At 36.8% G+C, this 15,233-nt stretch overlaps 1 protein-coding gene across 1 annotated transcript; it reads right to left on the minus strand.

The window, feature by feature from the left end:
* Positions 1-348: 348 nt before the first annotated feature.
* On the minus strand, positions 349-6,078 carry LOC114368978 (myosin-2-like). Its single transcript, XM_028326281.1, has 4 exons — positions 5,922-6,078; positions 2,228-2,382; positions 1,234-1,344; positions 349-887 (listed from the first exon to the last, which is right to left on the minus strand). Exons 2-4 carry the CDS (start codon positions 2,342-2,344, stop codon positions 528-530), a joined length of 588 nt encoding a protein of 195 aa, XP_028182082.1. The 5' UTR covers positions 2,345-2,382; positions 5,922-6,078; the 3' UTR covers positions 349-527.
* Between the last annotated feature and the right edge of the window lie 9,155 nt (positions 6,079-15,233).

The raw sequence follows: 15,233 nt of genomic DNA on the forward strand, positions 1-15,233 counted from the left end.
TTAATTATAATGAACTTAAGCTTATTATGGCATTCTTTATTTTTAACTTTCAATGCCTCTTTTTCCCACACTCATACAGTGTCATGCTGAATAGTACAAATAAAATCAAAATAGTTCTAAATAGACATGTTTTCTGCACATGAAATTTACCATTTCCACTATGAAATCAGCACTAGTAATAGGTCCTTAACTCCGATCATCACATTTATGCAATATTTATCCACATTAATTGACAGAATGTGTCCTCTGCTAAGATGATTGAAGATGTGCAGACTAGCATAAATATTCTTCCTAAGCTGTTTTCTTTTAAATTTTATTAATTAACCATATCTCACGAAAAAAATGATATAATTGAATCACGCCTCAACATGAAAATTTTATTGAATAAAATTAGTAGAACAAGTAAACTACAACTATGCCTTGGTTAGTTTAATTCACCAAGGATGATTGACATTTCAGCAGACAAGGTGAAATGGATTTCAAAGCTAAAAATCAGAAATCACCAATGTTTCAAAATAATCTCAGCTTCATTTAGGAGTGGTTGTAGATGCTGAGGTCAAGTCGATATGAGACTTGTCTGCTTGATGCACATTATCAGAACTTTCTGCATCAGCTTTCTCAAGCAAAACTTCTTGTTGTAGTGCTTTCAACATCTCCTTCAATGTTTTCTCTTCTTCCATCATCTCAGATTCATTCAGGTTGGTTTCAGAGTTGTCAACTTGATGCTTACTTGCATTTTTTTCTGCTTCAACTTGTTGAAGTGAAGCTTGTTTCTCCAGTGCCTTCATCATCATCTCTGAAGTTTTCTCTTCCCCTTGTAGTTGCATTTTCATTATTAACTCAGCTTCCTTGTCTAGAGGTTTGAAATAGTCTTCAACGGCTGCCTCCTGCATGAAATGTGCATCTAGTCATGCAACAAATTTGAGTGCCACAAATGAAACAATCATAGTGTATACATTAAGGAAATGAAATTAAATATCGTATAAGAACTTCCATATAATAGACAAATATTTTAATACAAATGTTTCTATCCAAATAGAAAAATGACAATATTAATCATCCAATTTCGACATCAACAAAAGTAGGGAAAAAGGCACATTTCACACAGAAGTTCTCAATGCAAGTTGGTATAACTTCTCAAGTGAAAAAAGAACAGATAAATCCAAAAGAAATACCTGTATTGAAATCCTAAATTTCCCAAATTTTATATTTTTCCCTGATAATACAACTTACTGTTTCTTCCAGCTTCTTATTCAAAGCCTGCATCTCTTCAACCATTCGACGAACCTCGGATAATATAACCTGTTCTGGTACTTTATTTATGGCCGCCCTCCTTGCTTGTGCCTTTTTCATTGGAAAACATTATACACATCAGAATGAAAATACAGAGGAAATCCCACATCTGTCTTCACAATCACCACGGCAAAAAATGAAGGTTACAAGGTTAAATTCATATGTCCCCCATGTGAAAAGGTGATGAAAAAAATAAAAATTATAAAAAAAATCTATATATATATATATATATATATATATATATAGAGAGAGAGAGAGAGAGAGAGAGAGAGAGAGAAAGATCATGATGAAATATCTTCACTATCTTGCTTTACCTATTTTTATAAGATTGTGATATCAGCACAATAAAAGCCCGATCCTTAACAATTTACTAATTATTCAGACTTAAGTCAACATGATCCCCTATTGACTACAACAAAAGCGCAAATAATAAACCAGTACCGCTATTATATCTTGAATAGATGTGCTTCAGATTTATGAGGAATGAAACTCCTCAGCAATCACCAACATTTAACTATTATTTTAACAATCAAATGCATGACACCCTCTCCATCAAAAACCGTTATATTTTCAATTGGCTGATGGGGATTACCCTGGCAATTTCCAAAGAACAGCTAGGTTACAGTTTTCCCTTCTCTCTTAACACTAGGCAGGTTGGTACGAATCATGCGAAAACCTACAAAAGCTAGCTATTTTAATTGGAGAGCCAAGGGCCTTATAAACCCCACATTAGAATCTCATACTTCCAATGTGGGGCTCAAGTCTCATCATACCTAACAATCGAATTCTAACACAGGTCTCATTTGATTTTTAAAATAGACTTACTTGGCTACTACAATTTGAAAAGAGCCTTATTTTCTGGTGTTTTCTAAACGAGAACAGAAACTAACACAAACAAGAATATAAATGTTCATAGAAGAGAAAAATGTTAAACCTGTTGTACACGTTGCTCAAGCTGCAGCCTATAAGATCGTATTCTTCGCTCTTCATATCCAGAAAGCACCCTAACATAAAAGAGGGCTTTCTTCCCAAAATCTAACAACTTCTTCATGTTGACAAATCACCAACAACTATTTGTTTTGGAAATTTCTGCACAAAGGAATCCACCTCAGAAAGGCCAAGGGAAAAAATAATTCAACGTTAATTAAGTAAATAACTCTTGAAAGGATAAATTAATATGTTTCATGCAGCTGACAAATGAAATCAAATCTTGGGTAAATTATTAAAAAACAACTGATCAAGAGACAAGAAACGTCACAATTACAAGCAAAAAGCCTTATTATCCCTAACCTTGCGTTTGGATGGGAATTTTAGCAATTCCACATGACATTTGAATTACTTGCAATGGATTGCACTTTATTTTCCAAATGCTTTGTTTGGATAACTTAATTCAAATTTCTTACATATTAATTTCCTTATTTTGATAGAATAATTCAATTTCCATCTAAGGCAAAATTTCATTTTTAAATATTTATTTAAAATTAAAATTTTAATATTAAACTTTACCAAAAATAAACATTGATCAATTTTTAAATATTTAATAATTCAACAATAATTTCAATATTAGATAATATTTAATAATTCAAAAATAATTTTAATATTAGACAATATTTAATAGTTCAAAAATAATATTCGACAATATTTTTCCTTTATAAAATACACAATATTTTAATATTTAATAGTTTAAAACACCTTAAAATCATCAGGACGTTCAATACACTAATCCTCAATATGACGTGAGCTCATTTTGAACTAAGCCGTTCAATAAAATACTTTTCTACCCCTTTATAGAGACAATTAAGGAAACTACTTTGTTCCAATTCTCAATTATGGGCTGGTTCATTAACAAAATAATTGTTATGATACCATGCTATTACACTCATAATCATATAAATGACACAAGCAGTACGTAGCCATTATAATTATCTCCTTAAATTCTTGTTTTATGTTTTCTTGAATAATTGCAGTATCAACTGTGCTAGCACCCATTTCTTCTCAATCAACGCCCCTGTGAAACTGTTGTATGTGCAGTTTCTAAAAGATCAGTAAAATCGAGACACGTTAGAAAATAGAGATGAATAGGGAAAATAGAGTAAAAAAACTGAAATTCAAATTGAAATAAATTAAAACAAAATGAAAAGGGTTTTCTGACTCTAATTCTCCCAGACTGACCAAGTTCCAAAGGATTGTATTCCACTGACTACTACTACTGCTACTTAGTCAGCTTTATTTATCCTTAGTTTTTTAACTTATAATGTGATTTAAAAGATAAGAACTGATCTAGCATATGTACAGTAGTTTGTTTTAACCACCAATGGGGACAGCCATGAGCTCTGCGTGTTGGATTTAAGTTAGCTGTATTAAATGTTTGTTGAAATTATATTCTCTTAGTTACAGAGTATCCGCAGCATGCAGATTCGGTCATCATAACCATATCTAAAGACTATATTATGGAGTTTTGCTTGGTAATGTTATGCCTATGTTCCCTTCCTCTTAGGACTAAAAAGGTATAATGATAGCAGCTGCACACATGTAAGAGGAAACTAATCCACATAGAAAATATGCATGGGCCTCTTAAAATGCAAGCTGAATGGGCTTACACAGCCATTATAGCTCACACAGAATAAGAAAAAGGCTTTTAAAAGGCCCCAGGACAATTAAGTCCACCTGGTTCTTAGCATTTAGCAACAGTGCCTGGAAGACTGTTGTTTCACCGTGAAACCTCACCATCTGGATCAATGGACAGTGTCATTATGCATATGGTGTACAAGTTAATCTTATTACTTTCTTCTTTCTTTTGATTTGAACCCTTTTTTTGCTTTCTAAATTCAAGCACTAGCAAGAACCTTATTATGAATAAATTAATATAATTTCAACAATATAACGGGATATGATTGCATCTATAACAACTAATTTAATAATTTTTTTAAGTATAAAAACCAAATTAAGAATGCAATGTGTTAAACCTATTGTGTATAACATGTTATGCAATTAATTCTGGTATAAAATTAATATTAGTTCTATATAAAAAAAATCAAAAAATAAATAAAATTTGGTTATGATAGTGGTGATATGGGTCAAGATGGATCAGAGAGTGAGAACTCAAGCACAAGGACCTCTAGAAAGAGCCAAAGGAAACATGAGGAAAGATCAAGGAGATCATCCTCCATGGGAAAACCTAGGCCTTCTGGGTATTGGATACATAATATATATCACAAGCAATGCAAAACAGCAAAAGTCCCTCAGCTCATAAGCATAGTACTCATTACCACAGAAAGCACCATAAGCCTTCAATAGAAGGTATTCCCCACCAAGTTATGGCCAGAAGAGACTGATCCTATATGGTTTCTCTAATGAGGGAAAGGTCTTACAGTCATGTTACAGCTAAGTGGCACAAGGAGAAACATTTTCAACCTTAAAATGAGTGGCAGCAACTAGATCAGCCTTGTTATTTTTGCCTTTATGATGATAAGGACTATTTGGAGGTTCAATCAATGAAGCAAAAGAGACAGATCAGAGCCACACATGTTCTAGGAGTTGTGCATAATGATGTTGTCATTGCCAAACCTTTTGGGATGACGAGTTGAACCAAGGAATTACCATCCCTCAGACCAAATAGGAGGAGTTATAGTCGTGCAGCTGAGTATCATCTATTCAACTACGGAGATTGCCAAGCTGGTAATGGAAGCAATGAAAAAAATAGAAAAAATATCTGCTTCTGCAAAAGTTTCCAAACCAAGGACTACTGGTTCCTCAACAAGAATAGAAACTGAAGCTACCTATTCAAGGACCATGAGAATCCCCCAAGAGAGGCACAAAAACAGAAAAGATAAGATGTTAAGGAAATATTCATGTCCTTCTCCACATCCTAGTGATGTTCATCCTAAGTTGCCAGACTATGATGACATAGTCATGTTCATCCTAGTTTTTGTTCATCCTAAGTCAATTTTGATACCAAAATATAGTACCTTTAAAATCAACGGCAGCTTTGAGATCCACAAAGGGTGAGATGTTTGCTTCGATGGTACATATATCTCTTTCGTCGACTCCAATGACACAAGATAAGCATCACCAACTAAACCTTCCCTTTTGTTTATAGCTCACTTTACACTTTTAACACAAAACTATATATATATATATATATATATATATATATATATATATATATATATATATATAGTGAGGGTGCCAAATGCCCTTGAATAAAGCAAGCAATTAAAGACACATCCATCAGCAAAAGATGCTAAGCAGATTTCGCTGGAGTGAAAAGTAGTGTAATCTAGCTATTGCTTTCGGCACCCAATATTATTTATTGTTATCCGAAGGAATTGACAGGTACCAGGGGTTTGCACCAACTCGTGCAACCTAATCAATCAACTGAGCTAAACTCCTTTGATTTTTGGCACCCAATATAAGTATAAGTTCGATCACTTAAACTAAAACATGGAAATTGAGGTGAAATGAATTGAAACCATACCAAATGCTAATAATCACACGCATCTAATAAGAACAATCCAATTCGATTATGTTTAAGACGACACTATGCAAAGCAATCCATTCCAAGAGGCATAACAGAGAAAGATAGAGTCATAGTCAAATTCGCGAATGAAATTGTGGAAGAGAAGAACCTGCAGGGAAGATGGAAAATTGCAGGCAGGAAAAACATTAGCAGCAGCTGGTAAGAAGAGACGCCTTATTTTCCCAGATCAGTTGAGGAGTAATGCGGCGGCAGCTTCTTCTCCTCTAGGAACTTGATGAATGAAGGAACCCAGAAAAAGCCACAGAAAATGAGTGAATATATAAAAGGATATTTTTTTAAAAAAAAAATTCTTGGTTTCTATAGAATATAAATTTGGTTAAAATATAATTTTGATAAAGAAAAAAAGTTTTACTTAATAAAAGTGACCAAATCATTATGAAGTAATAATTAAATAACATCAGGAAAAAAAATATAATAACTTGTGCATCAAAGTTAGTATAAATATTTATCAATTTAATTATACCTTTCGTATCTAACTAGCAGAGTACTCGTGAGACTGTTGTAAGATTTTACAATTTTGGATTTGATAAATTATAAAAACTGTTTCTAGTGAAAATAATTTTATGCAAATTTTTATATTATTAATTATTATCAGAAATTATTATTAATTTGAGGCGAATTTTAAGGTAGGGTTAAGAAAGCCCCTCAATTATGTGGAGCTAAAATTAAGAATTTGATATATTATTAAAATAAATAAAGGATTGAGATGGAACACAAAACTTGTTAATTTAACTGTCTATTTTTATTTTAATAATATATTTAATAGTTAATTATAGTCCCACATGGGTGAGGGACATTTTTGACTCCTTCAAAATTCAAACAAAAAATCGCAAAATTAAAAATCTAAAAAACTGCATATTTTTTGCAATTTGATTTCATTTTTGAAAAAACAAATGAAATCGCATATATAATACACGCACAATGAGAACCAACTAGTGAAAATACTGTTCATTTTGAACTTTAATTAAGTTACATGATTAAGTGTGATATATAATACACACATGTACACATTTGCACATATTAGAACAATGAGTATAAAAATTAATAAATAATTTTGTAGACTAGAAATCTAAAAAGTTAATATAAAAATCAACAATTAATATTCTTATAAATTTCTTTTAAAAAAATCATCCTTAGGTCCCTAATATCTAGACACATTAGGGTTGTGGCCTCTACCATCAAACTAAACCACATCAAAGTTGCATCAAGATAGGAGTATCCATGTGCATTCATCAATGGACATGTGTGTTGTGTGAGGAAACCAAGGTTAACTTGATGACAAAATCTCAATCTACATACATAGAAAAACTTCCTCCTATCACCACCAAGTTTTCTTCACGAACAGCACAGAAAAAATTGACCATTTTTTTTACATTCGAAGAAGTGAATTGACTTGTAGTAAGGGATAAGATCAACAAGACATTCCTTAAGGAAAAAGCTCAAGCTAAACCCAAACAAGGCAACAATGAGTTTACCAACTAGTGAAAATATTATTCATTTTGCAATTTATCTTACATGATTAAGTGTGATATACAATACACTCATGCACGCATTTGTACATATTAGAATAACTTGATTATAAAACATTAATAAATAATTTTGTAGCTTAGAAATCTAAAAAAACTAATTAATATTATTTTAAATTTCTTTAAAAAGATTGGCCTTAGGCCCCCAATATCTGGACACATCGGGGTTGCGGCCTCGGCCATTAAGCCAAGACACTTCAAGGTTGCAGCAAGCACTGTTTTAAGAACTAGACCAGACTAGTCAATCTGATCGAAACTTGGTGGTCACACTAGATTGATTCAATGAAAGGATTAGAAATGCATTAGAACCAGTGTGACCTGGGTTGAATCGAGAGGGTCTTTGGTTGAACCGAATGGGTCTTTGGTTAAATCGGAGTAGATCTTTGGTTGAAATTAGTGCCATTTTTTAAAAAAATATGTAAACTTTTTTTGTTATATTTTGTGAACTTAATTTTTTTTTTAATGTAGAAGCAAGCTTCATGATGAATCAAGATTGATTCAAAGAAGTTATGATGATAATAAAGGTGATGACAAAAAGCTCAAAGGTCAAGAATACTTCATGGTAACAAAGATGATGATCTCAAGAATCAAAGAATGAGTTCAAGATGTTCAAGATAGAATCAAGAACACTTCAAGATTCAAGAGGAAAGTTGATTTCAAGAATCAAGATTCAAGGATCAAGCTTCCAAGAATTAAGATCAGTATTCAAGACTCAAAACTCAAGATTCAAGAATCAAGAGAAGACTTAATCAAGATAAGTATGAAAAGGTTTTTTCAAAAACTGAGTAGCACATGGATTTTTCTCAAAACATGTTTACCAAAGAGTTTTTAATCTCTGACAATCGATTACCAGATTGTTGTAATCGATTACCAATAGCAAAATAGATTTGAAAAAGTTTTCAAATGAATTTACAACGTTCCAATTGATTTCAAAAAAGTTGTAATCGATTACAATGTTTTGGTAATCGATTACCAGTGCCTTTGAACGTTGAAATTCAAATTCAAATGTGAAGAGTCACATCATTTCTCATAAAAACTTTGTGTAATCAATTACACTGATTTGGTAATCGATTACCAGTGATTGTTTCTGAATAAATTAAAAGATGTAACTCTTCAAATAGTTTTTGACTTTTTCAAATTGGTTTTAAGTTTTTTCTAAAAGTCATAACTCTTCTAAATGGTCCTCTTGACCAGACATGAAGAGTCTATAAAAGCAAGGCTTTGTTTTGCATTTTATATCAATTCAATCAATCCAATATAATCCTTTACAAGCCTTGAATCTCTTTGAACTTCTTCTTCTTTCTTTTGTGCCAAAAGCTTTCCAAGAGTTTTCTGGTTTTCTAAACCTTGAAAACTTGTGCTATTCATTCTTTTCATCTCTTCTCCCTTTGCCAAAAAGAATTCGCCAAGAACTAACCGCCTGAATTCTTTTTATGTCTCTCTTCTCCCTTTTTTAAAAGAACAAAGGACTAATCGCCTGAATTCTTTTGTGTCTCCCTTCTCCCTTGTCAAAGAATTCAAAACGACACAGTCTGAGAATTCTTTTGATTCTTCCCTTTCCCATATACAAAAGATTTCAAAGGACTAACCGCCTGAGAATTTTTTTGTACCCCTATTCACAAAGTTTCAAAGGTTTAACCGCCTGAGAACTTTGTCTTAACACATTGGAGGTGCCATACCCTAATTTCGTCCGGGGACCTTTGCTTGATGACATGCGACCTTTCTTTGGTCCTTGTGAGGTGCTTGGCACCCATCATTAGGCAATTTGTGAAATTCCAGGACATGCCGGAAAACCAAAAAAATATTGATGCACAATCCGTAAGTTTCCGTGACACACCGGAAATCAAATGGAAGCATCGTTGCATAATTAAGTGAGATTCCGTAACATTCCGTAAGTCAAAAAGGGGATGATTATGTAATTCGCAAGGTTCTGTAACATTACGGAAAGAAAACAAGTATCGTTACGAAATTCGTAAGTTTCCGTAACTTTACGAAAAAAAGAATCACCAAAAAAAGCAGAGGGAGGTGTACTTAGTAAAAATGGGGGGTGCAAATAGCACCCAGGCCCACTTGGGCCCTCCAGAATTTTCCTCCAGAAGGCTGTTGCTTCTGGAGGAAGCAACCTGGCTCGCCTGGGCGAGCTGGGCGGCAACCACCTCCCCTATTTTGCTATTAATAGGGGAGGAAGTGAAGAAGAAAAGAGTTCAGCCCCTTAGGCACTTCTCTCTCTTTCGAATTTGCTTGGAAAAATTGTTTCCGTGAAGAAAATCTAAGCCGAGGCGCTTCCGAAACGTTTCCGTAACGTTTTCCGTGAAGAATTTCACGAAGGTTTTCTACCGTTCTTCGACGTTCTTCATTCGTTCTTCATCGTTCTTCGATCTTCAACGGGTAAGTACCTCGAACCAAGCTTTTCGATTCATTCTATGTACCCGTAGTGATCCACATTGTGATTCGTGCATTTTTATTCTCGTTTTGTTTACTTTTTATACCCCCTCTTGACGTGCTTAAGCCATTTTACTTAAGTCATTTCTCGCTTAACTTAAAAATAAAATAAATTTCCACCGAACGTTTGAATTGTATTATCCGTTAACTTCGGTTAAGATGAATTCCGACCGTTCGGTCGTGCCGTAACCACGTTGGAAATCAAAAAGAGGTAAAAAAAATAATAATATAATAACAAAAACATCCCTTTTAGTAAAATAAAGCGGAAAATCAATCGGACGTTTTTCTCTTTGGGATTTCTCATTCTTAATTGAATTGACTAATAACTAAGGTGAAACTAAGGCTAAAATCAATTCGCCTAGTCAAGCTCGTCCACAAAAATAGACTTTTAAAGTTTGTCATTTCAATTTCTCACTAAGTAAAACTGGATCATTTTTAAGGTCCAACGCCTTAAAATGATCACCTCTTAAGTAAAAAAGAATCACTTGATAAGAAAGAACTACGTAGGTCTGATTTCCTCATCGCAAATTGAGAAATGCGTAGGAGCAAAGGGAACACCTTTGTCGACCACAAAAAGAGAAAAAATATAAAAAGGGAATAAAGGATATAGAGACATAAAAAGGGAACATAAAAAATCAAAGTCATGTTTGCACATTCGATTAAAGGCTGCCGTCCCTTGGGACGGACGTGTGGGGTGCTAATACCTTCCTCGTGCGTAAATACAACTCCCGAACCTTTCACTTTAAAGTTCGTAGATCGCGACTTTTCCGGTTTTTCCGACGTTTTCCTCAAATAAACGTTGGTGGCGACTCCGCGCGTATTCCTTTCGTGGAACATGCATCCCGCGAGTCACGCGTCGCCCTCCCGCCGAAGGGTAGGTTGCGACAGTTGGCGACTCCACTGGGGACTGTTTTTAAAGAGTTAGGCCATTTAATCTTGTGCAATGTTTTACCGTGACTTACTCCTTTGTTGGGTTTCCCTTCATTATGTTCTTGTATATATAACTCATTGATGTTTTTTTTGTGCATTTTTAAGTGTACGCTTGAGGTAAATATTTATTCATTTGATACACACAAACACTAACACTATTTGCACACACGGTGAGTTGAAAAAGGGCCCTATACCCGGGTTCGTGGGAACATAAGGAGTGGAGGTGAATCCGTGATCATGCTAGGTCTCCGACTTGCTTGATTACAGTGAACCCTCATCTAGAGTTTTTCTCTTTGAAAACATATTGTTGCTAGTAGTCCCTACTGCTGCAGTATGTTCTTCGAAGGGGATGATACCTCTAGAAACCATCAAGAGAGATATGACTACCTTGGGGGTTATTACTAAAAGCCTAGTTAGTTCCCTCCCATATAGGTCCCTTTAAATAGGGGCACGGAGCAAACACGCTGCGTGCCATTTTTCACACTGCCATGCATAAGTATCATATACCCTTTTGCTTATATTTGTTTGTGAATATTGTCGTACTATGTACATCCCCGTGTTGTGCCTTTCACATATGCATCATGCGTGGGTTTCGTCTTTGATCCCCTCACTTTAGCAAACCGACGGAGGGTCCGTGTCGCCTTCTTAAAAACATACGTTGGGTGTCATGCCGCCCAAACATTGTATCCAAGAAGGGGACAATTTCTCGGGCTTCCGTATTCGCAAATTGCATCTGTGTCATATGCATTTCTTCATGCATTCATCCATTCCACCCATGATAGATGTCGGAGTTTTGATTCGCACTAGATTTTATTTCACTTTAGCAAAACATGGGATCAAGTCAAAAGCCTTCGCTTAAAAAGAGGTTCTATCAAGTCAAAATCAAGAGCTTAGAGGTCACTAGTTTACGAGAGTTGGGGCAATTAATGGGTCAACTTCAACGGCAAGCCTTCCGCAAAGCCTATGGTAAGATTTGGGACCTAGCTAGGGTAGAAGTCTCCATGGAACCGATTGCATCCCTTTCCCAGTATTATGACCAGCCCCTAAGGTGCTTCACATTTGAGGACTTCCAGCTAGTGCCGACTGTGAAAGAGTTTGAAGAAATCCTGGGATGCCCACTGGGAGGAAGGAAGCCATATCTTTTCTCTGGGTTCTATCCCTCCACGACAAGAGTTGCCAAGGTGGTGAAAATCTCAGCACAAGAGTTGGACCGTGTAAAGCAAAACAGGAATGGGGTAGTCGGAGTACCAAGGAAGTGTTTGGAGGAAAGGGCAAAGGCCTTGGCAAATCAAGGCGAATGGGCTTTCTTTTATTGACATCTTGGCGCTTTTGATCTTTGGAGTTGTCCTCTTTCCGAATATGGAAGGGTTAGTGGACCTAGCAGCGATTGACGCTTTCCACGCCTTTCATCATGGCGAGGAAAGCCCGGTCGTCGCCATTTTGGCCATGTATGACACGTTCGACCGGGGATGTGAAAAGAGCAGCGCAAGAATTGTTTGTTGTGCACTGGCTCTCTATGTGTGGCTGGTTTCACACCTTTTTTCTCCAAGAAGGTAGGCCCGTCTATCCGCTACAAGGTCACCGCTCGTGCGTCGAAAAAGGAAAGGCGAATTGGGACCAACTCTTGGCTAGCATGGATGGGCGTCTGTTAATTGGTTCCCTCACTAGAAGGAAGGAAGAATCAGGATTTTATCTTCATGTGAAGGATGTCCAAATGTTCCCTTAATGGGAACAAGGGGTTGTATTAATTATAATCCCGTCCTCGCCATAAGACAGCTTGGCTACCCCATGAGAGGAGTGCCATCAGACGAAAGCATCACGCCTTTCATCGCACGGGGTTTCAGTGACCACAACGCGAGGGTACTCCAAGGAGTTCGCAAGGCATGGGATGCGGCGTGAAGAAAGGACAGAGAGCTTAAGGGAAGCAAGGGAAAGGGTAATTGATTCATTGCACCAAGAGGCAACAATGAGGATGGACCGATTTGCTCTTACTTTGAACAGGAGTCAAAAACTTCCCCGATTGCTAGCCAAGGCCAAAGCAATGGCGAACACCTACTCCGCTCCCGAGGAGATCCACGGACTTCTCAGCTATTGTCAACATATGATAGACTTAATGGACCATATGATTAGAAACCGCTAGGAGGTTTGTATTGTCGCTCAGATCTTGAATAGTTATAAACTTTCTGAATAAAATGAGTTTATCCCACGTTTTTACTCCAAAAATCAGTGCGAATCAAGTCACTCCCGCATTTTATCTCTAGCATGCATTGTATGTTGGTCTCGTCCTTTGTCACGGGAAGCCGGAAGGTCCATATCACCTTCTTAATTGTACACATGGGGCACTGCGCCCCCAAATGCGCAAGTAAGAAGAGATAATTTTCCGGGCTCTCGTGTCCGTAAAATGCGTTCATATCATGCATCACATAAGCATCTCTTCATAACATCATAATGAACATATCGTTCCTGCATTTGTCCGTTATCATATTCCAGCCTCACATTTTGCATGAGTTATGGCATCATCATGCATATGCGTTCAACAAACTTTTTGATCTGCAAAATTGCATACCATTTGTTTTCATGTTTGCTCATCCTTGCGTTTTCCTCTACAAAACAAAAACAAAAAAGGGGAAGCGTGAAACTTCACACTACATTCTTAGTTGCATGTGTTAGGCACCATGAGCCAACCATGTTGGGATCATAAACCCATTTCTAAAAAAAAAAAACACACAACAACAAAACAAAATAATTGAACATGGTACCTAATGCATGGTTAACTAGGAAATGGTGTTTCTTCGGGCATCTCAATTTCATAATTACATTTTTCGTGCATAAGCTTAAAGTATGCTCGAGTCATTCATCCCTATGAATTGTTGATGAAGTATTGGCGATCAAAATTTCCATTCCCTGGGTTATGAGGTTGAACCAAGCTCGTGCTTTTACGAAAAGGTTCATCGAGTCAAGTTGAATCATGGAAGTAACCATCTTGCAAAAATTTGGGGCAAAAGATGGATCGGGTTACATCGTTGTTTCGTCTACTGCCAAACACATTTAGGACTGTTAATGTCCTTGTTACTTCCAGTTTCACCTTGACGAAGATGTCATGGACCATGTTGAAAATCTAAATTGATTCAACCTCATATCCAGTGTACAAATTCGCAATACTTCAATTGTGCATCATTCACATACATCTATGTTGTTCATTGGTTGCATTGCTCATTGCGTTCTTTCCTTGAAAAGAAAAAGATAACCTAATCATTAAAAAAGAAAAAAAGCATGCTTTACGGTGCCCTCACCGAACCCGTGCTAGAGCTAGAGTAATGGGTGAAGTAGAGAAGGTGCAAGAGCAGATGAAGGCCGACATGGAGGCCATGAAAGAGCAAATGGCCACAATGATGGAGGCCATGATGAGCATGAAGAAGATAATGGAAGCCAATGCGGTTATAGTTGCCGCTACTAGCGCTGTCGCTAAGGTGAACCCGATGCTCCCATCTGGCCTCAAGCAAATGAATCATCCAACCTCAAATATGGTAGACAAAGATTTGGGAAGTACGGACGACCCCATGATGTGCAAATTCAAAACGAGCACGCCTTCCCATCATATGGCTTGCCTCCCAACTATACACCACCCAACGTGGCATACACTCTCAATGAAAATCTCAATAACTCCACTCCGATACTCATTGAGAACCAATAACCTCAATCTGATCAGGCACATATCTCTCAAACCATGGGGGAGACACATGAAATTCCCCACCACAATCTAGCTGACTTCGAGCCTTGGCTCGGATATGCCACTGAAGGGCAAGCAGTTGGTGGTATACCCTTTGAAAACACTTTGGAGGGCCCTCAGTTTCGCCCACAACCACAACCATTGCATTTTGCGGTGGGAAGAGCCCCTCCTGCTATGGCCGAAAAGGGAAAGGCGGATCATCTAGAGGAAAGGCTCAGGGCCATTGAAGGAGGTGAAGATTATTCCTTTGCTAATCTAGAAGAGTTGTTCCTAGTACCCAATATCATCACCCCTCCCAAGTTCAAGGTGCTGGACTTTGACAAGTACAAGGGGACTACTTGTCCCAAGAACCATCTAAAGATGTATTGTCAGAAGATGGGGGAATACGCAAAAGATGAGGAATTGCTGATACATTCCTTCCAAGAAAGTCTTACTGGGGTAGCTGTAACCTGGTACACTAACTTGGAATCTTCCCGAGTCCATTCTTGGAAGGACCTAATGGTTGCCTTTGTTAGGCAGTATTAGTACAATTTTGATATGGTTCTGGATAGGATGCAACTACAGAACATTTGCAAAAAGGGGGACGGATCTTTCAAAGAACACGCCCAAAAGGTGGAGGGATCTGGCGGCCCAAGTGGTACCCCCAATGATGGAAAGGGAGACGATGATCGTGATGGTAGACACATTATTGATACTCTACTATGAAAAGATGGTGGGCTACGCACCCTCAAAGCTTTGCGGATTTGGTCTTCGCCAGTGAAAGGATCGAAGT

This window comes from Glycine soja, chromosome 9 (genome assembly GCF_004193775.1).
Source record: "Glycine soja cultivar W05 chromosome 9, ASM419377v2, whole genome shotgun sequence".
Taxonomy (NCBI): Eukaryota; Viridiplantae; Streptophyta; class Magnoliopsida; order Fabales; family Fabaceae; genus Glycine; species Glycine soja.